At 41.8% G+C, this 26,975-nt stretch overlaps 2 protein-coding genes across 2 annotated transcripts in view; both read right to left on the bottom strand.

Annotated features, from left to right (window-relative positions):
• cyth3b (cytohesin 3b) overlaps positions 1 to 14,487 on the bottom strand; it is a 38,349-nt gene extending 23,862 nt beyond the window's left edge. Inside the window, exon 1 of the mRNA XM_073495106.1 lies at positions 14,211 to 14,487. Coding sequence (XP_073351207.1) covers positions 14,211 to 14,229 — 19 coding nt within the window. The 5' untranslated portion in view covers positions 14,230 to 14,487. The remainder of the gene's footprint in view (positions 1 to 14,210) is intronic.
• Positions 14,488 to 24,508: 10,021 nt separating this feature from the next.
• LOC141019630 (salivary gland specific protein SAGSIN1) lies at positions 24,509 to 26,720 on the bottom strand. Its single transcript, XM_073494606.1, has 2 exons — positions 26,395 to 26,720; positions 24,509 to 25,453 (listed from the first exon to the last, which is right to left on the bottom strand). Exons 1-2 carry the CDS (start codon positions 26,572 to 26,574, stop codon positions 25,433 to 25,435), a joined length of 201 nt encoding a protein of 66 aa, XP_073350707.1. The 5' UTR covers positions 26,575 to 26,720; the 3' UTR covers positions 24,509 to 25,432.
• Between the last annotated feature and the right edge of the window lie 255 nt (positions 26,721 to 26,975).

The raw sequence follows: 26,975 nt of genomic DNA on the forward strand, positions 1-26,975 counted from the left end.
CTAGCGGTCAGCTGAGGTCTTTTGCTCCACTGTTAAGTAAACGTGGTTGTGATAGGTGGACAAAGTTCCACAAGTGTCGACAACCATGTCTGTACAAAATTTAGCCAGTCAGAGTTTGCATGTTCTCCCCATCCTTGCGTTGGTTTTCTCCAGGTACCACGGTTTCCCCCGCCATAAAAACTTGCACAACTACGTTGAGTCTCCAGTCAGTACCCTTGAGCAAAGGCACTGGCTAAGATCTGGAGTTGGGCCCCGGGTGCGAGCATTAATCTGTGCCTGTGTGGGGTAAATGAACCACAGTCAGTAGGCTTCACTCTCTGTACCAAATTTCTTGGTGATCTGTCCAATAATTTGGACCAAAGTGTTGGAGACAACCTGGCATGGCTAAAAACTAAAGAGGTTGGAAAGTTTCACCATCATCTGGAGAAATAAAGAGAACATCTGCCCACGTGTCTCTTGGGAGGACAAACGCTGCCAAATCTTTCAGCTCTCTGATGTGAAAACCACTCTGATGTCCTTGGATTCAATACTTATAAAATATCTGATATAAGACACCTGAGTTTCATGTTTTTATTGAAGTAACCCATATTGTGAACTTCTGTCACACAGTGTCCTAGAAAAGTCCTGTCAAATGCAAAAAACAAGGTCTTTTTCCACTGTTTTTAGGCCTTTCTGAATTACTGAGTGTTTAAGAAGTCTGCAGCAGTCACTTGTTGTTAGCTCTCATCTCAGAAGAGACATCCACAACATTCCCTTTATGAAAATTAGATTACAACCAAAAATCAGAGGTTACATCAAACACAACATGGCTGTTTGATTCTTCAAAGCCTCAAAGACCCTATAACACAATCCCTTGAAGTGAGACAGTCTCTTCAAAGAACCCACTAGTCTCAGTCACTTATTCATGAACAAGTACTGTTTGCCAAATTTCACTCTGACGGAAACGCTTCCTCTTCCCTTTGGATTTGAGAAACAGCCTCTGATTGGTTTTTTTTTCGGGCCATCATATGTCACAATCCTCAGACAAATTAGTTGAGTGGTTCTGGCAGCAGAATCCCTTGTTCTTTATCTTTGCTCAATTAGGAGCATGACTGCGAGCACAGAGTCTCTTTCATTAGGACCGTTGATCTTACCTCTAGCGTCATTTCCTCCACCGCAAAGTACAGGATTAATTTAACTGAATACATATTTTTTACTGAAACCGATTTACAGTTTTGCAACCGATAAGCGATCAGGCCATCTGTCCGTCTACCATCTGTCGACTGCCGAAGCTGAGACCTATTCTTGTCATATCATCCAGTCTACATCTTGCTCAGACTTGCTTTTTTCCCAAAGAGAAAGCAAAGAAATTTATAGTCAAGGTATGTTTGGGATTAAACCATAACACCAATTTGTTTTGTCTCTCAGTCTTGTTGAACGTAACGCTCTTTGTAATCTCAACCTCGGTCTAGACAAGATCTTTCCTAATTGACCATTTATTCAGCTGTTACACAGCACTACACCTTCTGAGGAGGCCAAACTAAGCCTTGCAGACTTTTCTGTTCACTGGGTGTGAAGTCAGATCTGTTGTCAGTCATGCTCACTTGTCATCTTTCACTACCGGCATGCACGACTGCTCACAGGACAGCCTGATCACTCGATAAGGCAGTTTACAACACTATTGTATTCCTGTTGCAAACAACCAGGCTACTAAACTGTGAGGTTAGGACATTCGAGAGACTCTTAGCAGGGCCTCTGTAAGGAGCCTCAAACAGGAAATAGCTGTAGTGTCTCATCGGCCTTCAGTCTGGTATGGAGGCCCTGAGCAGCCAAACGGAGCTTGCACATGACAGAGAGACAACTTGCTGAAGAGGATGCAGCAGCACAGGCTGTTTATATTGGGTTAAGGCCTTAAATCTGCACAGCAGAGATAGACAGAGAGAGGGAGAGAGAAGGATGACGAGACGATCCGAGAGCCAAGTAGGACTCCACTTCTGCTTTTGTTATTCCAAAACTGCAGGAAGGAGAGGAGGCGGACGAGGAGGAGGAGAGAGTTCATAACAGAGTTAAAAACCTGAGCCAGGATTCCTTTATTACACAAAATATGTGGGTGGTTCAGGTCAGACCATTACTCTTTCCCAGGTTCTGTGTAAAGGGGTTTTCCAGATTATGAGCCTCTGCACACAGGAGCCCTTTATTTAGCCTCTTATCTTAAATCTCACAAGTTTAGCACTCGTAGTAAAGTTCCCTTCTTTGCATCATCGCCACAGAGGAGCAGAGTCTTGTTTTTCCCACAGAGGGAGATGAAAGTCAGATAAAAAAAAACATCTGGGTTGACCTTGTTAGCGGAGCCCTTGTGGCATTGATAGTAAAATTCATTCAACCTTGTCTCCTAAAAATGCAATGTTGCAGGGAAGTGTTCAAGGGGGACGGTGGGGGTAGAAAGCATACGACTAGAAATTAAACGTCGGGCTTCATGCCCTGCATCCCAAATCACTCTGGTTAAGGCTTGTGGGAGTGACTGTTTTGTTTAAATATGCCCTGTGTCGTGTCACTTTTGACTTTTTTTTTTGCCATCAGCTCATCCTACAGCACTTAAACAAATGTGAGTTTAATGTCTAATGTTTGAATAACCTCACGTTTCTTGGTAATCCTGTGTATTAGTGTGATATCGTCCTTTTCGATGCTTATCAGAAGTCTGTCTGCCTCTCATCTGTGCGCTCATGTCAATGCCACAGCGTGATTGGCTGATATCTTTCCTGTTTGGGCGATTGGCAGGATAGTATGTGTCATACAACCACCATCTCATTTCAGTCAAAATGCCTTAAGAGCTCTGTCTCTCTCTTATAATGTCTTGTAATATTTTGTGGCTTCTTCAGATATCAAACATTTTCCCATTACGTTAAAAAAAAGTAATTAATGGTTCTTTAAAAGCTTATTTGCTGTTGGAAATTAGTAGTTTAATCTTATGGAGATGTGGTCGATGCAGACCAGCTGAGAGTTGATGAACCTTTTTCATGGAAATATGAATGACACTGCATCAATGCTTAGTCAATATCCAATTATTTTAGAATTTGCTTTAACTTGCTCGAGATCAATTTGACATGGGCCAAAAATCGGCCGTGTTTTTCACCCACGAAATAACAACCCCCTGAAGTGGCAGAAGTCAATATGTTTTAGAATAATAACGTCTCAGATGACAATTTGAACAATGTGACAGTGTGAAAGGGGTCGCTCGTGTTGATGAAGTTACAGAGAATTAACACCAGAAGTTGCAGCTGCCCTCGAATTTCAACTAATTTTTTACCTGTCCACCTGTTACCTGTTTTTGCGTTCTTGTGTGTACGGAGATATTTTGGAAAATATCCACTTAGAAAAATATCTGTATTAATGTGTACAAGGCCCAAAAACTGAGCTAAAACAGAGGGAATGTTGGACTGCACATTCGCCAGGTGGCTAGAAACGAATCTCTAAATGACTGATGATGCTGCTCTGTTTCTGCAGACTGTAACTTGCAAGGTTTTTACTACAAAGAGAACTTTCCCTTAAGGAAATGTCTGAGATAGCCTGAAGTAGATAGGAAATACTGCTTAATTAATACGTTTTCAGCAGAAGATCGCTTCATGATCAGTGCGTGGAAGATGAGTAAGCATTTAAAAACTTTCTTGTTACTGCATGCTGTCTTGCCAGGAGGTCTATGAGCCCTAATAATTATTACATTAGAAATTACAACACGAAAGCTTCATATAATCCCCTACGTTTACAGCCTGCGGCTAATAGGAATAATACTGGGAGAACAGGGAAGGAATATTTGACGTGAAAGAGATCTGACGGGGCTGGCCAGAACTTCTTCTTTACATACAGTAACATAAATCATATTGTTTTCTGTGTCACACATTTGAAAATCAACTCGTCTCATCGAACTGAAAACTAGCTGATTGGTTTCCTCTTCCTTTAAGAGTCCAGCGGGGAGTGCAACGTGCTGGAGGTAAGCACATGTATGGCCTCCTGACAGCCCGCAGGCATGTATGACGGGCACAGATCTCCTGGGAGGTTCAGCGATGGAGAGCTGCTGATGTTTTCAATATCACTCGGTGACATTTCCCCGTGGGAAGAACAATAATTACAATTATTGCTTCGGTTTAGTCCATTCATGAGGAGACTGATTGTGCCGCATTTGCATCATGTTCCTCTGGACACATTATATTATCAAGAGCTCAACGGAAAGGAATGCTTTCTTTTTTTTTTCAAGGTTAGCTGTAGTGCATGTGATGGAAATCCAGCATGACAGAGGTCAACAAAGAGATTAAATACATGTGTGAAGGAACCTGTGCCTGAGAGCCACTGTAAATCACTCGCCCTGTGAGATACCCTCGGGCCACTTTGTGTGAGCGTGTCGCACTGGTCGTGACCTACTCAAAGCCACACCAGCTTATCAATCACTCCCAATCATCATCCGTGGGAGCAGTGACATTGATGCATGATGAGTTATGAGAATGTGGACGAGGAGAGAAAGTGTGTGTCTGTGTGTGTTTACAGCAGGAGGAAGTGTGTGTGTGTGTTATTGATGCCCTTGTGGGCTATTCTTGAGCCTGTCGCCCTGACCTGCCCGGTTGAGGCCATTCATTTTTTATTTCACAGTCTTCATTGCAGCAACAATAGCCATCCTACAGTACAGTATCTTAACAATTCAAGGGTCAGGGCAGAGGAAACAAGCCTGAGAATAATGAGGAGAGTGGAGGAGAAAATCCTGGTGACAAACCAAACTATAAATCACATGACACAGGGTTCCAGCGTCAGGAATAGAAAACACAAGGGAGGGTATATCCCTTTTTTTTCAGGGCTACCTTTGTGTCATGATTGAATCCTGTTTATATACACTGCATGTGTGTGTGTGTGTGTGTGTGTGTGTGTGTGTGTGTGTGTGTGTGCGTGTTTCACTCCAGTAGGGAAGTGACAGCGAGCGGCCTGAGCCTCTGACCTATAATCCACTAACTGTCATCCATATCCCTCCCCACTTGATCTCCTCCATTTGTCTACGCTCGCCAAGGGCTCGCAGCTCACACTAATCCTCTGTGTGCACACCATATAAAGAGATGCACATTCTCACACACACACACACACACGCCTCCACAAGTGAAATAGTGGAAGTCGAGAGGCACGAGGTATACACAGCTGGGCTGAGGCTTGCACCACTAACCTACTTTGAGAATCCGAATGCAGCTCCCCTATCAGTCTCTCTTTGAATCTGTGCCACCGCTGCGCGTCTCCATCTCCATCTCTCTCGACTTAACATATACAAACCGACTCACTGTACAAACATGCCGTCACACACACACACACAGATGTGCATATACACACTGACAGGTTGCTCAGGAGCCACCGTGTCACGTGGTCATCCTGCTGTGCTGCTTGTAGCCTTTCTCGGTGACAACCAAGCACCGCTGTCACCCTGAATATCACAGAGCCGACGGTGGGGAACGTGGAAGGAAAGGCTACGACTGCAACAGCATCAGCCTTCTTCACAGCACCAGCGGCGCAGTCACAGCTCATCCTCTCTCCCTATGAAAGAAGAATGAATTTTGCATGATGCAGCAGCATCTTAGCAAAAAGGGGAGTGGGGGCAGGCAGTGGAAACATGCCCATTTTGCAGAAAAAAAACAGAACAGAGTTCTGGCAAAAGACTGAGAATGTGCTGTAGTAGTTTACTGACACATTGACCCCCCTGAGTAAGTCACAGAGTGTTACAAATCCCTTCTTAAAAGCGGTCCTGGCATCCGAGTGGCAGTGCCACTAGCCCCCAGGGGGGTGACAAAGGGGCTGTAAGAGGCTGGAGGCGGGCCAGATGCTCAACACACATACACACACACATACAGGAACGTGACAGAGCAGAGATGTCCAAGAGTAGAGTTGTCTAGAGGTGAACACAAAGGTGTATTAGAAAGTGTTATGTGTATTTAGGTTGCCGTGTTGGGGTTCCTGCTTCTGCTTATCTACCGACATCTTTTTTCCATTTCTATAAATACTCAGCACTATAGTATGTTTTTAATCAATACACCTTACCGACTACAACTATGAGAAATATGAGGTTCAATTTAGGGGCGTCTCGACAGATTATTCAAATCATAGGAGAGAGAATTAGGCCCACAGAAAACACTGGATATTCTGGGGTTGCAGTAGACTAAATATCAATGTAAATGCAAACATTAAAGACGTTATGGGATGTGCTATTCCACACGACTATGATATGTTATGCTTGCTGCTTGCTTGATGGGGTGTCAAGCTGCTCATCTAGGGCAGTGTTTCTCAAAATAGGAATATAGGGTGTCCCAGCAAAAAGGGATTAACAGTCTAAAACCCAAATATATTTAATTAATTTAACATTTGAGAAGCTAAAAAGGTAGAAGCTTGGACATATTTGATTATCAGAATAGGTGCTGATTGTCTTTTATTGCTGATCGATTACTTGACTAATCGTTGCAGCTCTAGCCAACAGTGTGTGTCCGAAAACTAGTTGGTTGTATGACATATTCGTTCTACTGTCACATGTTGCTTCCTTAAAATCTAAAAAACCAACCGAAAATTAGAATATCAAAAGCGGAGATGTCATCACTTCATTACACAATCATCGCTTCACAATCACAAAAGTCAAAACAAATCAATGGAGAAAGTAAAAAAAAACAGATGTAGATTGGCAGGGTGATAATTACACGGTTGAATCTTTCTCCAAGAAACGTGCAGCAACAGTTTCTCTGTGTTAAAAATCACAGTTGTACAATGGAGCTGCGTGCAAGTATGTTTTGAGTAGAGTAAACTAGAGACCGCTGCAGAGGGTGTTGTGTTTCCAGAGTGTGAAGCACTGGATGTACTGGCAGAGGGGGATACACCTTTTTCCTGCATCTTCAGCAGGTCAAACAATCTTTGTACGCTTACATAATTGTTCCAACCCTCCCTTTTCCTGTCCACTCTGCACGGCCTCCTCTTCCCTTTCCAACAGACCTGAACCACATACACACACACACACACACACACACACACACACTTTAATGGAAGCCATGAACCCAGACTCCCACAAAGGCCCAAGTGGAGCAGGACGTTCTTTTGCCTGAAATTCACTTCAGCACATGACTCCAGACTCCTGGGACCTTCAGCACACTCTGATTTTTCTTTCCAAAGAGCAGAAAAATGGCTCGATTTGCCTCACGTCTCCCTTTCACGAGCCCCCTGATGGTCTTAATGCAAAAAGGACAGATCCCAATCTGTGACTGCGTTAGGCAGTGGACCTTTACTGCACAGTGCTGTTGGATGAAGAGGAAACTGGATACTTTCTGTAAAACCCCCGTGTGCTTTTCCTCTGCTGCTCCAGATGAAAATTAAGTCTTGCCATCAGCGTCACGGCCACTTATGAAAGTACTTCAATCCCTTTTTTTTAAGGCAGAGAAAACAGAGCAGAGGTCCTAGAGGATTTGCACACACGCCTCATGTTCACTTTAAACTTAGCTTAGCTTTTATGAATGCAAGTACTGAAGCAGTCCAAATCCAGAAAGCTGACTTCCACATTGGCTCACTCTGTCTGAATCTAACTTACACCACTGAGGAGGATGTCGTGGGTAAATGTAATGTGCTATCTGATATTCCAGGAGGCCAAACTCAACAAGGGCCCTCTGTGTTCACTGACCTTTGTGTCTAAGATGAAACACGCACGCAGACTTAAGTCTATGGAGTGACGTCGAGCCACACACAGAAGCCAAAAGTCCTTTCTATCTCCTCATCAACTTCTCAAAGCAGTTACTGAGCCATGGTGAGCCATGGTGAGCCGGACCGCCGGTGCATGGGGAGTGTGTGAGAGGGCACAGCAGTCCAAACAGAGAAAACACACGCTCTTCAACAGAGGTGAGTCACACGGGTGGAGAGGGAAAGAAACTGGGAGACTCGTCCATTAAATAAGGGGAAAGAGACATCAGCCCACTCTAGCTAAAAAAAACCCAGAAAATAACAAAAAAAAATGACATTTTGTCAAGAGTTACAGGAGAAGATTGATACCACTCATGTCTTTATGCTTAACATGAAGATAGAGCCAGCAACCAGCTAGCTTAGCTTAGCACAAAGACTAGAACCAGAAGAAAACAGTTAGCCTGCCCATGATGTGTCTTTTTTGTTTGATCCATACAAAAGAAAAACAAAGCGTACAAATTACATGTCATGGGAGGGAGTTCAGTGTCCGACACTTAACCTTGTTGTCTCGACATTCGGCCCGCTTAAAATGTAGAGATGCGTTTCATTAGCCTGGAAAGCTTACAGTCAGTCATGGATGGGATGGGGCCACAACTAAGGATTATTTTCATTACTGAAAAGTCGTTCTATATCCATCGAAAAAATGTTCGCAGCCAAAGAAAACATCTTTAATTTGCACCTTTTGTGGAGCCAGTGGTGGACTCGGGATAAAAAGGGCACCAGCTGTATGCGGTGGGGCACCAGCACGCAGAAAGTTGTGCTATATTTGTAGTGAAGAGAGGGCACTTTGTTTTGTTCACTGGAAGGACATCCTAGGGGGCACTTTATCATGTTTTATCGGCCATAGGGGCACCCAAGAGGGCATTTTCACAGCATTTTGTTCAAACACGGGGCACCAATCACCCACCCTGAACGTCCACCAGTGGAGCAAACAGTCCAAACCCCAAGATATTTGATTTACAATTATATTAAACAGAAAAGCAGCAAACAAAATACACTCCGAATCTAACTCCGAAATCTCCTTGAATTTAACAAGAACATTTCAAACATTGAAAACAAGCTCAGACACAAGTTCTACATTTGATATAAAACCTACGACAGTGGTCTCCACACTAAAACTTTATTATTGCCACATGAATTACCCTTGTACAGAACTTTTTTTGAGTTATTTTGGGCCTCTACTGCACCATCCATATGGTGCTCCTTAACATCCTGCAGGGCCCTCAGGTCCTTCCCCGTCATACAGGCCCTCACTGCCTGCCAGAACCTCCTCAGGCATGAAGTAAACATCCACAGTCTACCACGTTCCTGAAAGCCACAATCCTCTGTAGGTATCTGCAGTGTAGGTGAACCAGGTGACCCTTCTCAAAAGAGACTTAAAATATGGACAGGGAAGATATTCAGTCTGGATACCACTAAGAAGTGTGTGCTATTAAAGCGTGATTTGTTCCTACGCTCCATGAAGACTCTAGGACGCTCCTCTCTCAGCCACTTGACAGCGTGTGGGCTGTGGGGAAAAGACAGCAGCTGCAAATCTACTTCAAAGACAAAAACACAAATCCTGAACGTAGCAGGAAGCTGCTGGCGCTGTCCTGCGGCCGGCAGATGAATGGCTCGGAGAGCTCAAAGCCCAGCGCGTCGTGTGCGTCTCTCCTCGCCTGAGTTGGACTGCAGTGTGCCATAACTCCGCAGACCACACACTCACACACCGAAGTGCCAAGTTTAAATGGCTGGGTTTCACAGTGTGTAAATAGAGCGGTCTGTAGCCAAACTCGCAGTGAAGCCAGTGTCTATAGCATAAATGCTGTGATTCACACCATATGAGCATCACTCATGAAGTCTCCATTGAACACTGTGCATGTAGCTCACTAGCCAACAAAACCTGCTCTACAGTGAAGCAGAGCAAACAGAGATACTGTAAGTGTACATTTGATGGACTGTCAGAGTCGGTCATGCACGACGAGAATGTGTTACAGTAGCTACGCTCAGTCTGCTCAGTCAGACAGGCCGCAGTGTAGTGAAGCTTTGTGGGCTCTTGTTGGCCCATTGTCCATTGAGCGACTGATGTGGTAGAAGGCATTGTATTGTTGGCTGTCATGCGTGTCAGATGGATTGCTACGGACCTGTTTTCTCTAAGCCTCATACAGTAAAGCCAACTGTGGTAACAGAGAAGTAACTGACATGAGAAAGAACAGTAGATACAGGAAAATAGTTTATTATAGAAGTCAGAAAATGTTCATGTTCAATGTTTCCCAAAGCGACATCTTCCAAAAACTTCTTCAGTCCAAAACCCAAAGACTCTTCATTTATTATCATAAATGATAACGAAAAGCAGCAAATCTTTACATTTAAGAAGCCGGAACAAACAGATGTTTGACAGTTTTGCTTGAAAAATGACTGAAGGGATTAATCAATTATCAAAAAAGCTGAATATTAATTTACTTTTGATCAACTAATTGGTTAATCCGCATATAATTGCTGCTCTAACAGAAAAATGTATCGCCTTGCTAGCATCTGTGTGAGCTATTTGAGCTAATTGCTAGCAGCAACACGCTAACATGCACACAATGACAACTGATGTTTAACAGGTATTATACCTGTTAAACATCAGTTGTCATTGTGTGCATGTTAGCGTGTGCATGTTAGTGTGTTGCTAACATGTTTAACATCTTAGCATGTTAAGCATGCTAACATTTGGTAATTAACAATAAACAGAAAGTACAACTGAGACTGATAGGACCGGCGTTATTTTCTCACAGGGCAAATTTGGACAACTTTTGTCTTGATGGTGACGCTAGATGAAACTAGAATGGCACTCAGTAGAATGTATACTTCCGCCATGCCCAACAGTCCCCTTTTATTTGTGCTCACTCATAGAAAGCCACCTAAACACTTGAATAAACTGATTTTGTTCATGAAGATCCATGTATTATTCCCTGAGAAATAAATGAAAATGTAAACAAAAAAGCCTTATTTTGCATTGTTAAAGAAAGTGGGGAAAAAATTCCTAGATCCGTCTCTTTATATGGATCCTCACCAAAAGTTAATGGGGTCTGTTCTTGGTCGAGACCCATCCTACATCCATGTAGGTTCCTACATCCATGTAGGATGGGTCCGGAAATCCGTTCCGTAGTTTTTGTGTAATCCTGCTGACAAACCAACCAACAAACATGGACGAAAACATAACTTCCTTATAACTGACAATCACCAAAGTTATTACAATTAATTTTGAGGGAGATATGAATGGGTGTACCAAATTTCATGGCAAATGATCCAATAGTTTCTGGGATATTTCACTCAAACCCACAAATGACAGCCTCATGTTGGAGTCAAAGAAAACATCAATAACCACCAAAGTCTTTAGGATTCATCCTCTGTGGACCATGAATATTTGTACGAAATGTAATCGCAATCCATCTAACAGTTGTTGAGATATATCAGTCTGGACAGAGTGGTGGACCAACAAACCGACATCACCATTCACAAACCGCGGCACTGGCATGTGTGAGGTAATCCAAGTCTCTTTTTTTCCAAAACAAATTTCAAGCTGGTGAGACTAAAAAATCCACAGAAAGGGAGATGGAAAAGAAATGAAAACAGACTCCCAATCAGAAGTGTGACCTGGTTTTACGGATAGTTATGGATGGCCAGAGCCTGCTTGCTGTTCAGAGAGTTAATTATGACAGAACAGAAGAAGTTTCATTGGAGAACCCCCTGTAATACCCTGCAGAATTGATTCAGTAAGAATATTGAGTCCACTGCCACTCTTCCTCGCTGTCTTTCACTGGCAGCACTCCATATTTCTTTGGACATTTTCCAACTTTGCTCTTGCACTTCATCCCGCCTTATCCCCTCCACACACACACACACACCTCCTGTCTCGCTCTCTCGTTCCCTGTCAGACATCTCGCCATAACTGCTACTACGACTGCATCTCACTCTCGCTTTTTGTGGTCACACGTTCTTTCCATCCTCGCGCCTTCCTCGCTGTCTGTTCTCCATCTGACACCTCGGTATCTCACTCTGTCCACCACTTTCTGTCCTCCCTCTCACTTGACTTGTGCGTGGCAAAGTGGGTGCCACCCATTGTGAGGAATGACTGTCAGATATTGAAGTTTGTCAACCAGCCTGCCACCTTAGACAGATCCACGCCTGTAACCCGCCCCAGCAGTCGCTCATCATCTGTGTTATTCTGCCACCCCTGATGCACCCAACTCTGCTGTGAGCTCACGTGTGGGTGCTAAATTGTTCTAATAAAAACCAGCAATTCGTGGATAATGTTCCCAACAAAACACCAAAACAAAACAGAAACCAAGAGCTCTGCAGACTTCCTTTCCTGCCACATCCAGGACTTTATTTATTCCAGATGAGAAGGCAGACTCTGGCATAAATCACACACACACCTCTCATTCTAGGTCGTGATCCATCCATCCATCTATCTATCTTCACTGCAAACAGTGCCAAAAGGGAAAAAGGAGACTTTCAATTTGTGTGTCAGCGTGCAGCCATGAATATATGAGTGTGGGCATGTGTGTGTCTGTGTGTGTTTTATGCTCCCGGCTGTTGTCAGCTATCCCTGGTTGGCATCACAGCACCATATGTCTGTCTGTAGGGCTGTGCTGACATGTGCCACCACTGGAGGCCAGGCCGGCCGCACGCAGCACAATGACAGCTTTATGCCTGCATGACATACATTGCAATACTCCAGCAAATAGTCACATCCTGCAGCTCTGCACGCAGTGAGCACGTGGGACTGAATAGAGCTGACTTACAAAGGTGAGACAGCATGAGCGATGGTTTCTCACCGGTAGGTTTAAATCTTAACAAACCAGTGTGTGATTTTGTTTAGTTAATGATTTGAAGCAAAGCTGAGTGGGTGACCCCACTACTAGGGTCAGAAGGTGATACATAGTTAGCTGGTCAGTATTATTATAGATTACTGAACAGGCCCATTGGTGACAGGCCAGAACCAAATTTCTCGTTGTTGTCAATCAAACGTCCACGGAGAGACTTAAAATGACCACAAAGAGACACAAAATGACCACCAAGAGCCCACAAATGATGCAAAATAACCAAATAAAGAACCTAAACAACCACAAAGAGATGCAAAGTGACCACCAAGAAACACAGAGATGCAAAACAACCGTAAAAAGATGCATTACAACCACAAAGAGATGCAAAACCCACATAAAGATACAAGAAAAAATCACAAAGGGACACAATATGACCACCAAGAGATGCAAAGAGACACAAAACGACATAAGAAGACCCAAAACAACCACAAAGAGATGCAAAGTGACCACAAAAAAATGAAGAAGAGATGCAAAACAACTGTAAAGAGATGTGTAATAACCACAGTAGAAGAATGAACACTAAGAGACACAAAGAGACACAAAACAACTATCAAGGGAAGCAAAATGACCACCAAGAGATGCAAAATGACTATATAGAGACACAAAACAACCACTAGTGAACACCAAAGAGACACAAAGCAACCACAAGGGGAAGCAAAATGACCACAAAAAAAGGCAAAGTTATCATCAAGAAAACGCAAAGAGATGCAAAACAACCATACAGACACGAGCAACAGCCACGAAAGGAAGCAAAATGACCACCAGAAGAAGCAAAGATTTGCAAAATGACCACAAAGATTCAGCCTGAGGGATGAGGGACCTTTCACATGTCTGTGTCCGGGGGCTCGTTGTCTCATAATCTATCCAAGGCTGGAGGCTATCAGAATATAGCAGCTATTCATTGATAGAGTTTCATTCATTTACTATGCCGAATACACAAGGCAGCTACAGTTTGTTGTTGCCAAGAACCAGGTCTTTACATATTTTCAGTGTATATATTACCAATCTGCCACCTGTCCCTGAGTCTGGCCCCCAATCAAAAGTTTCTAAAGCCGCCCCTGTAGACCTGTCTGGAGTAGATGTAGTCCACACAGGCTGGTGTTGGAGTGACGCGCCACATTCTCCAAACAAACTCAGCTTTAGTCATGAGTCAATAAATGAAACTGTGTCTCTCTCTATAGCTTGGCTGTCAGTGAGAAGACCTGTTGGGCCACAATGACACCAGCCAACAGCTGACTGAAGGCGTAGATAAACACAAGTCTTCCGGCAGCACTAATGATCCATTCAAGCCTTGTTGAGTCTCAATCATCACAATGAATGTGGGTCATTATTTCTACCTTAACACATCCAGCAAGTGAGACGAAAACTGGGGGTTGTGCTCATTAAGGAGGTAACTTCACGTCAGTCATGTGGAGCAGAACATGCTGATGTGGGGACTGTGGACAGATGAGATCAATGCTGGTGCATGTGCCCGACAAAAGTAAGTCCATGTCGAGTCTAACATTGGTGATATCATGGGCCAACATCACTGACCATACCATATTATTATTATTATTATCATTAGCCTGTTATTATAAGAGAGACATGTCTGTTAGTATTAAAACAGCCACAGTTATGATCTGTATTGCATTGAATGAATCCTACCTTGGTTGTCCTCGTCCATGATTGCAGCCTATGAAAATAAAAAAAATCAAGATCCCCCCCCTAAAAAAATAAAATCGGTCACAGAAACTTCCGTTGTGGGGGGGAGAAAAAAAGGTCTAATTTACAGCAAATGCGCGTCCTTATTTCCAGGACGCATTTGGTGCACAGGTTGTCTCACGGGCAGCGTCTTCTTCTGGGAAATGTTGTGTCCATTTACGCCTCACAGTCTCAGCGAGGCGACCCGTCCCTCCGGTTCCGGTGAGCGGTGTGTCTGTGCGGCTGCGGCGGTGTCTTCTCGCCCACAGTGGCCGAGCCGTGTTGTCGTTATCCCTCCACATACGCCTTCACTCCACTAGTGTCGGGAGAGTAGTTGACATGGCGGCGTCAAGCTCGCCGACACGCAACCGGAAGAACAGCGGAAGTGTGGGCAACGCTGCCTTCAAAATAAAAGCCTGGCAGATGTGACGCGTGGTTTGACAAGAGGGTTTTTTTATTTTGGAGGTAAAAACCGGAAGTGCGTGTTGTATTCAGTGTTAATTGACAGTAGCTTGTTAATCCCATCCCAGCTCCGCTACACAGCCCGTGCTGCGCGTCAGCATTCATCGCTGATCAGCGCTCACGTGACTCCAGGCGATAGTGACATGACACCCATGCACCTATAGTGTTTCTATTGATTATACTGTAAGAGTTCATGGCGTTTTGATTTAACAAATACTGGAATAGATCAGAAAACACACAATTGATAGGACAATTATATTATTATTATTATTATTATTATTATTATTATTATTATTATTATTATTATTATTATCATAATCATTTGGATACTTTTTGATGTGTGGATGAGTTTTTGTGTGTCAGTAAATGAAGCTTCTGCCCCATTTCACTTTTAGCTTTGGCAACTAGTATTTAAAGGGGCACTATGTAGTTTTGGAGAAGAAATTCAAACTCAGAATTTGAATGTTTACAATATTAATGAGGTAATAATAATACAAACTCAGAAATATTAATTTTTTTCCATATACTGTTCTCAGAGGAAAATAAGGTCTAAGGAAGCTAGAAAGGTGGCAGGGTCAGCCACTTATAAACAAGTAAAACAGTATGAAATTGTGTTGTCCTTTAAGTTCAGTCTGTTTATTAAGTTTGTTAAGGCATACATAGATAGACAGTGCACCTTTAATACATTTAGATTTTAAAAACAAAACACATGAGTTTATAAAACATGATCTCATCCTATTACTATCATCATCATTTGAATACCTTTTTAAGTGTGGATGAGTTATGTTGTGTCTGTAAATGAGGTGTAAAAGGTATTAAAATTATTTTTTTCTGTTGTGACTATTTTACAGTTCTTTTCTTCAGTTGCCAGCTTATTAAGTACGACCAGCTCAAATTATAGCTGCTGTAAGTAATATTTTTGTGTTAATCATTCTAACAACAAAAAAAAATGGAGAAAAAAGTCCCTTATCTACTTCAGTTGTTTAAGCTGTTTTGCTGAAGATCCAGAAATGTTTTGTGGACCCGATGCTTATGAATACAATTCCACGTATAGAAGAGTATTTATTTACTGTAATAATAAGCTGGAAGACACAATAAGCTGGAAGACACTGAGACTGGCCTCTCCAGGTTTGCTCTCATATTACTCCATCTTTGTGGTGAGTATTACACAGTATTAAACAGGCAACACATTTTCATAGAACGATAGAAAAGGTTTGTGAGACTTCTATGATAAATGTCCAGAAATGATTCAGCAAAAAGAGCTACGCAGCTGCTCAAAATGCTCTGAAACAGCATGTTAAGTAGCTACAACTCCAAAATAAAAGGCTGGTTTCAGGTTAGACGATGAGGACTAGACTCTTACATAAGCAAGGAGAGCTATCAGGTTAGGAAACAGTGGGATGGGATGGGCACACTGACACACACACACATGCACAGTGAGAGCTTTGCAGAGCTTGTTTCTACAACACACATGGTTTCGATTATAGCATTCCTGCCTCCGCAGAGAAGGAGGGGGTCTCACTTCCTGTGTGCATTACTCCAATGGTCAAGCATGAACAGATGTTTTAATGTATTCAGTCATGTGTTTATTCATAGGTGTCCCCTTTGGAGAAATGTTTCATTCTCAATCCTCTGTTCGAAAAACAAAGTGACAGTCTCCAGACATAACACAAACTGTTCTCCCGACACTGTTTCTTAGAGTTGTGCGATTAAGACGAGAACTTAAAAACGTATTTGTTTTGTTTAAGTAGAATATAAGCAAATTATTTAACTCTTTTTTTATTTATGATCAGATTGGTTTAACTGATAACTGCCACCGCAAAACCACATAACGTCATCATTCACAATGTGCTTGATCAGTCTCGCTTTCATGGGTTGATATAGTGATTAGATAGAAATAGAAATTAAATGCCTTCATGTCTTCATCTGAAGGGTCAAAGGATAACGCAATCCACTGAACCCCCTCGATCCGGCACAATCCAGTCTGGTGCTGGATGACAAGAGTGAAAGAAACATAAGACCTAGAATGAGATCCTGAATTTGCACCTGGATAAACTTTCCTAAGGTGGTGGATAAGTGTGAATACATTAGATATCCAGGAATGGTTGGATATTTGGCTACACGCATCCAGACAGTGTTTGTTTTGTCTGCACTCTGGCATGAAGCGTAGGTTGTGACGACCTAACCATGTGTCTTTAAAGGAATTTCTGGAGATATGCACCACTTAGTAATGTGGAAAAGAACAAAGGAAGTGTATTTCCTGGTAAGTTCAGGGAAATAAGGAGTGTTTAAAGGAACAGTTCACCCAAAAATAAAAATAAAAATGTGTTAAAATTACATCATTTGTCATAGCTAGAAGCTGTTAAAACAGGAATTAACATCAGATTTGAAATTTTCCGATGGTCCTTGAACTTACCTTGTACTACAAACGCCTCCCTTAGTAAACGTAACCAACTCTAAGCTTAAAATAGTGTTGTTTTACCAAAAATAACTTTCATTAAATTTCAATTTTGTGTAAACTGTTCCTTTTAAGGGTATATCTAGGTGGAACGCCTTCCTTCTGTTTAGGGTTCTTCCTTCCTTCAGTTACGCTAGTTATGAGGTTTTACATATTAGGTGGATTGATGCAAAGTAGTTAACACACAGAGCGAGCCCTGCTTTGAATACTCTCTGTGCTACAAGTGGAAAATAGGTCATATGCATAATGTCGGCGATAGCTTTGGGAATTATGGTTAAACAAATACAGTGTTACTGTCCATTTATGTCAGTGTGGGACCTGGTCAAGCACAGCATCCTCATTGAAAGTCAGAGTAAGTTCCATTAAAAGCAATTAGATTCTTAAGTCTGTCTCTCTGGCACACAAACATGCTCAGTACACTCTATTCCACATAAATGTCACGCTAATGTGTTTATGAGTCATAAGAGAAACCTCTCAGTGTGGCCCAGATATCCTCAGTGACGAGAGCGAATGTGAGCACGCAGAAGCTTTAAAATCAACTAAATATCAATTTGGTTCAGTCGCTTTCGAGTCGACTGAAATGGACTCCTTCCCACCCAAACCACAGAACAAAAGGCCTCCAAAGTCACCTCAAAGTCTGCGGCTGGAAGTGAACATGTGTGGGGTTTTTCAGGGCCGTCTGACCCACACCCCCAGGGGAACGCACGTCTGGCAGATTAGGCCGACCATCATGGGAAACGTCTGTGGCGCTCCTGACCGACTTCACGTGACCTGATTGAGCAGTCATACCACTTCATATGCTCCAGTCGCCATGGCGATGCCCAGAGGGTGATCACCTCCTCCCTTTAAAACTGTTGACCCCCACCCACCCACAATTATACGCAGGCATATAAGCAACCCCCCTTTTCTCGACCTCCACCTCCCCAAAAATCACTTCCCCCATGATGTAATCAAGTGGAATCACATTCCATCCATAGACATCCCTGAGGTATCCGAATCCTGCTTTTTTTTGTGAATATAAAGGGATTTGAGGAGCCTGAGGGGACTCTTATGTTTAAAATCAGGAGAAATTTATGTTAGAACTCTTTGAATTATAAGAGCTGTTCAAGGTTAATAAGGTGAGGCACTGAACCTATAAATCAGTGAATTTTGGCCCCATTTTGTGAGTGATTATGCTGATTTAGAGGTGTATACTGACATTGTAACTGTTGGACGGATTTGATTCATGGTCCCCAGAGGATGAATCATCGGACTACGGTGATGGTTTCACTCTATAAGGTAACAAGACGGCATTTGTACTCGTCCTGTGAAATACTTCAACATCTACTAAACAGATTGGCACAAACTTTGGTACGAACATTCATGGTTTTCAGATGATGTATCCTAACTTGGTGATCATTTCACTTTTGCTGTATTGCTGCTAATCGGTATGCATTTTTATTTATCCTGTTGAATATTTCAACATCTACCTAATGGATCGGCAAAAACTCCAGTAGAAACATTCATGGTTCCCAAATGATGTACCCTAATGACTTTGAAAAGTTGTCCAATACTTATTTTATTCTGTGGTTAATTTTTGTATATTGTATTCTATTCTCTTCCTTAAGTAAAATTAGGAACTACATATTGTGGTATTGCCTGTAATGTGGATGATTAATTTTATCTTTAAGTTGAGGTAGAGACAATGAATTAAATTTTACTTCAGAAATACTTTGATTTAATCATTTCTGACCCATTTTCTGGGGGATGTTGTGCTCATTAAGAGCTGAAATTTTTATTCCCCTGATGTTTGGGAGTTCCCCCGTCCATCTTCCTCTTTATGTTTATACCCCAAATCATCGCAGCAACTGTCCTAGACCAGGGGATGTGACCGGGTGTCGCACCTCCTTCCTGTTGTGGAAGGTGAGGGGGTTAATCTGGTGGTGATGGCGTGTGTGTGTGACAGAGGTCACAGGAAGCAGAGGGCAGCAGGATTTCCTCCTTCCTTCGCGTTGGTTTAATATCCAGCTCTTCATCTCGACCACTTCTTTCCTGCCAACATCAGATCGAAGGGCAAAGTTGAGTGGATTTTTCTGGATCCAAGGACACATATGAGTAGAGTCTTTATTTGGACCCTGTCTGCAGGGCACAAAGGCAGCAGTGTATACCCGAGAACTTGTGCCCCAACATTTAAAGAACAATCCTCCGAGACCTGCCGTGGTTACATAACAAGTTGTAAAGGTTATTCCTCCAAAGAATTTCACCTTTAGTTCACTCACGCTTTACAAAAGGTTTTACAAGCCATAGACTCAATTATGAAATGAAAGAACACCAGTAACATGAGTTATTCCAGATGTTGTGTTAGTGATTATCAACAGAGAGATTATATGATGAGGATACTTCAGTATAGCTGGATCAAACAGTAACATGAGATAAAAGCATGAAGCTTCGATAGCTGAACTATGATCCTTTAATGGCTCTGTAGTATATAAAAATAAGCTGTTCAGTCAAACGCAGGCGACATTTTACACAGAAAACATGTAAGCTTGACGTTTAATGTTGTATGTAAACGTACAGTATGTAACTTCTGCCGCTAGGGGGCTTCACTCCTGTTTATCAACCTGACTGCAGCAGCGATCCGCAGAGCTGACCTCCATTTTCAGGTGTTTATGTTCTGTAATGTTGACTGCTGCCTGGAGCTGGAGGGGAAATCAACTTTACTTCATGAACAACATTACACAGAGGAGAGGGGAGAAGGCGTCACAGACCAGGTAATGTTTTAAAGTTTTATTCACCTTAAATTCAGTCTTGTTTGCTAATGAAACGCACCGTTACCTTGAGTGAACTAATATATAACAAAGGTCTAGTCATTTTTAGACATTTTAAAGCACATTACTACAAGATGTATTACAAATAAGTCAAATTCAACAATAATTTTTCATGCTGTGCGTGATATATAGCAGTGCATTCCTTAAAAGGAAAGTTGACATTATGAAAAGAGAGAAAATGTCACTCTAACACCTCCTAAAGCAGGTGCATATTTGATGCTCTTTTGCTTGTATGACCTATTTCAGTCCCCCAATATGACTACAGAAAATGCAACACACACACAAATCTCCCTCCTCTCCACATCTCGTTGCCTCCTCCTCTTCTCCTCCCCCACTCTCTCACTCACTCACACTCCTTTGATTCAGTTTTGAGGTCAGCTCGGAGCTCATCTCGGCACCTGGTCTCATCCTTTTTAACGCTTTGCATACGCCTCTCGCTCCCACTCAACAGCATTTAAATCGAAGGCGTAACACCGGTCTGTTTGAATAACCACAAAGAGGACGTTATACATGGCAACGCTCCACCAAAACCTCCAGCCGAGGGTGAGAGGGATCAGCATAAATCACAGTCAAAAGACTAATGCATCCGAGCTCAAATCATGTGGATTAATTTTTGATTACATTTAGCATTAGTAATCCATTTTCTTACGCGTGGTTGTGGTGTATTAATGCGTGGCAGTCAGGTTGATCTTCATCACATTTTTTACATGAATAAACAATTGTGATTTGACACAAAAAGAGTCAAATGTGAAGTTTAATTCTTCTTCTTTCTTTCAGCATCTTCAATCAACTTGGTGCAGGTGACGAGTCCAAAATGAGACATGACATTTAGTTGCACCAGCTTTGTGAATCAGACCTTATTTCCTGTGATTTCAAAACGAAGTGCAACAGAGACATGATCTAAAGGTTCAAATATGTGGTGTGGATAATTGCATTGTGATTGGTGCAACTTTACAGGGAAAATAAAACTGTCTGATTGTGGATAAGAACCAAGAATACGACTGCCAAAACAAATGAAATAATGGATCTGTTGAGTGAAGAAAACTTTGGAGAAGGAAAATATTTGCTTCTTAAAGTTCAGTTCAGGAGTGTCTGACTGAAACTAAAGTGTTACTCTGATGTCAAGCCTGTGACTGCAGTTCGAGTCTGCGTTTCAGCATCTGTAAGTGTGAGAATACTGGATACTTTGGACGAATCACCACAGCGTTCAAACATTTGCAAGTGTGACACCACTAGTTATTTTTAGGGAGACCTTGGGAGAATTTCCAGCCGTGTTTGTGTGGACAAAAAACAAGTATTTTTGACGGGAAGTCAGGTCATATCCAGCCTTGTCCAAAACAGGTATTTTAAGCCAAACCATGACGGTTTTCCTAAACCTAACCACATGGTTTTTGTGCCTATACCTAACCAGAGCTTAGCAGCTAAGCTTAGCAAAGTGTAGTGCGAGAGAGAAACAGAAGATTGAACCTAAAGAAATGTAAAGTTGCAACATAAAGAAATGTACAGTTTATCTGGTGGTTTTTGCAGAAACGCACTTTGATTTTATTTTAGTGACTGGGTTGCAAAGCTAAAAGACAACATTAAACTAATAAAAAACTTGTCTGGTTTGTGATCAAACCTGGATAAAGGCAACACAGCTCCACTGAAGTTTTACACATTGAAAAAGAAAAATCCAAGGACACCAGCTCTCAAGACCCCATGCAGAATCATTGTTTGAAGTTTATGAATAATGTGTAAGGAAGTGGGTTGAACATTATTTGTACTGCATTGCAGCTTTAATTGAATCCCTGCCATTTCCATTCGCAGCATTATCACTCTTTCACACGCACTCAAATAAAACACATGTGAGCTGCTGCAGATGCCAAAGGCTAAAACTCAATAATCTTTATTCCACAACCCCCCTTTTTTTTCTGAGGGTACAAATGGTGGTTGGCAAAAACAGAGTAAAGATAACCCGACTTATCCTTCATCTATAGATCTCTCTCTCTCCCTCTCTTTCTGCCAGTCCTCTATGATAACCCTATTAAAATATTTTCCTCTGGCAAATCCCTGAGAAATAAATCCTCTTTTTCCAGAAGAGGGGGGGCAGGCAGGAAGGTTTGTCTGTCACATGGAGAAATACAGTTGCCTTGGCAACCGCTGATGGTTTTACACTGCAGCCTGGCATCTGAGTGACTGGTTAGGATAAGTTTGCTGGGGACATTTTGCGCTGAGCGAGGCCGTCAGCAGTTTGAAAATATGCTTTAAAAGAAGTGCACGGTCAAGGCAAGTGACAAACGGGTCTGCTGGCTAACATTGGTTCTGTCTCTTTAGATACAGATGCAAGATTTTAATTGGTGTTGATCAGAGAAAACAGCAAGTTTACATTTCCTCTCCAGAAGCAGATTTACTGTTTAAGTGACACAGTTTGTAAAAAGCCTTAAAAAATAATTATCCATACAGAAATACAAAAAGATATAGCTCTTGTGATATTACAGCTTCATTACCTGTCTGACTCTCCCCTGTATCAGCCAGCATCCTCCTCAAAGAGGCTGACAGCTCAGGATGTTTCAACACATAGAGGTGTATCCAGCACTGTGATAGGCTGCTTCCCCCGTGTGGACACATCTGGTACTACAAGAGGAAGTAGTCCTGATGTATCTGGGTTGATTAATCTCAAATTCAGTCAGTCATGTCCAGTTGCACCTGTGGAATGCTCTTATGGATGACTTTATATTTTTAATGTGGAGAGTTAGTGCCATAGCAGTCTGTGTGTGTGTCAAGGGAAGTGACATGAAAAGGTCAGTGAAGGCAGTTACAGACATTTAAGACACCATTTTCTAAGAGAGCCGTAAATTGAAGCTTGGAAGTTGGACTTTTTGGAGGGAAACTAATTATGTGTGCTTCAATATAACATGGATGATGATTTCTGTAATCTGTTTTAGATGTAATGAGTCTCCAGGAGCTCTTATTCTTCCTATTCAGGACAGGAAGGCTCTGCAGCGGGTGATTAACACCGCCCAGAACATCACTGGTATCCATCTACCAAGCATCAGTGTTGTCGTTGAGGTCAGGTCACAGGATAGCAAAACCCCAGAACTGTCTGTTCAACCTGCTGCCGTACCACCAGACTAAGTGTCTTTTTGTATTGTTTAATCATTCATTTATATAATTTTGTTCTTATAAGTAGCATCAAGAGACTGCACAATCCTGGTTGTATTATGATAATTAAACTGATCTTAAATCTTGAGTTATATGTGTTTTTGGAAAGATGTGATCGTCACAATCTTAGACATCATGTTTATAAATATTCCCTCAAAGCTCAAGATGCTTTTGTTCCAGTCTAACACTCTGATTCGTGAGTTTATTGATATGTGTGAGCTATCAGCAGAGCAAATTAACTTGCCTGATATGAAGATTAAAAAAAGATAATAGAAACATTGTTGTCTGGATTAAAAAATATGGCGAGTAAGTAAAAGGGATTAGAAAAATTAATATACAGTTTGAGAGAGTTGTATTTATTTTGTAAACTTGCTTCTTGTTTTTTGTTTCTCTATGTGTCTATCGTGACATTTAAAGTAAATAGACTGTATGGAGCATCTCTAGTCTCAGTGACCACTCAAAGTGCTTTATAACACGAGTCATCATCATTCACATTCATACACTGCCACACAAGGCTCATCAGGAGCAATAACCATTCATACAGACTCATGCACTGATTGAAAAGCCATCAGGAGCAGATTGGGGTTTAGCATCTTGCCTAAGGACACTTCAACATGTAACTGCAGGGGCCAGGAATCAAACCCCCGACCCTCAGATTGGTGGACGACTGCTCTACCTCCTGAGCCACAGTCGCCCCAAGTAGAAAATATAGTTGAAGGGAGGGGTGTTTGCCACATTTTCCTGCTTCTATGTTGTTAAACGACATCTAATGTAAGAGGGACTGCATGTATAAATAGGAAACATATTAGTAAAAATTTTGCTTTTAAAAAAACGTTATGCCTTGTCTTTAAAATACCCTTATAAATGTGCCAAAATGTGTGAAACTAAAGGAATAAACTAGCAAAGCAGTTAAGCAAACCTAGAAAATAAGGCCTGAAAATAATATTGCAATGTTTTTAGGATATATCGTGATACGATATGTATCTTAATATTTTGAAATCTCCTCAAAAGAATTCAAAAATGCAAAGACTTGACGACAAAATCAAATATCACGATACTTTTGACCAAATACCTCAATATTGATATTATTACAATATTGTAGGGATGACTATTGGTACTTTCACAAAATATAAACAAAAGGAGATTTTTGATTATCAAAATTGATGTTGACATAATGACTCATTTAGAGGGTTAAAGCAAGTATTAGAAGAAGTAGTAAGTTCAGAAAATCACATCACTTCGCTGTAATGTGGTCTTTAAACCAGGAAAAGACGACACTTTGATATAACGATAGCCAAAATCTAAGACGATATATAGTCTCATATCATATAACTATATATCAACATAATGATGGAAAATGATAGTTATAAGAATGACAGAAAAGGCTTAAAATGGTGATTTCATTCATTTATTCCTTCCCACATTCAATCATCCTTACCCCCACTTCTGTGGCTTCATAACCCCGCACATACATTTTTCACAGAAATGAAAACTTGTGACAAATGCAGCTAAAAAACAACATTTTTCATGTAACATTTTTTCACCAACGACGCCTTTTTCCTAAGTGCCACAGATATGTAGAAACACAACGCAAGTGTGACGACGTGTGCGTACGAACACAAAGAAGACATGCAGTGATTCCCTCAGAGACTGCACTTATTAACACATTGTACATTTCCAGTAGGACAGGCGTGGCAGCTGTGTTGTCATCCCACAATGAACCTCTGCTGAAAGACCACGTACCATTTATACAGCTAGCCCCAACCTCGGATAAAGTGTCGACACCATGCCTGTTTGTGTCATGCGATGTAGATATTTTGCTTTTTTAAATTAAAGTGAGATGTTTACACTGAACCCCTCAGAAACACACGTCAGACAGTAAAGAGTAGCTACAGTAACAATCATCTGCTCTCACGCCAAAGTCCTTCATATCCAGAGAGAGGGCAGTGTCGAGATCAACCCTTTATCCGGCACAATCCTCACGAGCGGATCCTGAATCTCAGGCGGCAACTTAAAAGGGTAAACATCAGGCATGTTTCCCCCTCCTTTCACCCTCACACTTCACTGCTCACCCCCGGCTCAGTTCTGCAGACACCGCTGCCGTCCTTTCCCCTGCAAAGGCACTGGTCTCATGTGACGAGGGCTGACCGCGACGACCGGCCGTGTCACTTTGTGGCATCGTCACGCCAGTTCGCAGAATCACGTGTCCTCTTCCTCCACATCGCTGTGCAGTGTCGGACAGATTGTTGTTGTTTTTTTAGGAGGGCTGAAACACGGCAGTGCTCGAAATCAAAAGTCCAAATGCAGGCATTGAAGATTCAGTGGATTTCAATGTGGACCTGTAAAGACACGAGGAGGCTGTCAGGGCTGGCAAAGTGAATGGATAAGACAGATATCTATGTCAGCAAAGACGAGCATAAAAATAACAGGTCACTGATCCTCATGTTTAAATCAGCAGCATTACTCAGCTGCCAATTTATTAGGTACTGGGTTCATTTTGTGATGCTGTTGAACTGTAAATGCATTTAAAGTTGAAACAAGTAGTCAGTTAGTTACTTAGTTGATCATAAACATAACATTAATTGGCCACAAATGGACATCAACTGACAATTTTTACTTCTGAAATGGCAACAGACATTTTTAATCGCTGCTCTTTAAATTCAGCTGAAACTTTCACTTGCTTACATTGTTTAAAATTTAACTTCCACTGCTTGCAGGTGTTAGTCTAACCAACTGAATACCCCTCGGGAGGATCAGAGGATTAATCTGGTGTCCTCTAAGACGCGAAAAAACTCAAAAGCCTCTCTGGAGAGCCAGTTTTTGGTTTGTTTGTGGGCTAGTGAAGAAACATGCCTCTGGAGATATAAAAAGGCTGATAATAAGGTAACAAAAACATAACAATCCTTAGTTTTTGTTGAATATACAATTTTATATTCCTTTTCTGACAATATTATATTACATGTGTGCCCCTAATTCCTACACACTGGACCTGAACAGCACCACACACTGCAGCCAGCTAACTCATCATTCAGTTCAATGAGCAGGACTGTGCTGGGCATCATTAGTTTTTAGCTTGGTGTACCTAATAAACTGGCAACTGCTTCAAAATGGTGTTAAAAAAAAAAAAAAAAACATGACTTCAGGCAGCATCACGTTTATATGTAACTCAACACAAAGGGCCTTTCCCCAACAGCTGATGTCTTATTTACATTAGCAAGCCGGTCACTGACTATCTAACTGCTAGCTGCCTTGTTTTATTTAATAATTAATGCATAATTACCTGTAATCTGACATTAAACATCATCGAAGCGACGAGGTAGATATAAGGGAATCTGATTCGCAGACGCCATGCGAGATCAAAAAATATCAACAAAGTCCTCGTCAAGCCTTTGGAAAACACTCCGTAAGTCCGACCAGCGGAGCCCGAAAATCGGAGCACTAAATAAGACAGACCCGCCATACAGGCGAAGTGTGCCCGGCTGTGACTAAGGTAACTGTGAGCAGATGGGTTCAGTGACTCCTGATGTGTGACAGTTCATATTTCTATCGCTGACTGACGCCGAGCTCCATTTTTAAATCGTCTGCTTGTGTTGGCAGAGCTGCTCCACCCCGACAGCTTCTCTACCGAGTCCTGTTATGGTCAATGAAGGGAGGACTCATGACGGTGTGACACACCCGGAAGTTGAACTCGCACGGGAGACGTTTTGCCCTGACTTAAGACTCTCAGGCAGATTTACAAAAAATAAAGAAATGCAAATCAAAACAATACCTATATAACAAATATACTGTACACATATGATGTAAGCATAATGTATTAAAATACATGTATAAAGCTCCCAAAAAATAAACTAAAAAGCATAT

The sequence above is a fragment of the Pagrus major genome, chromosome 23 (genome assembly GCF_040436345.1).
Source record: "Pagrus major chromosome 23, Pma_NU_1.0".
Classification (NCBI taxonomy): domain Eukaryota; kingdom Metazoa; phylum Chordata; class Actinopteri; order Spariformes; family Sparidae; genus Pagrus; species Pagrus major.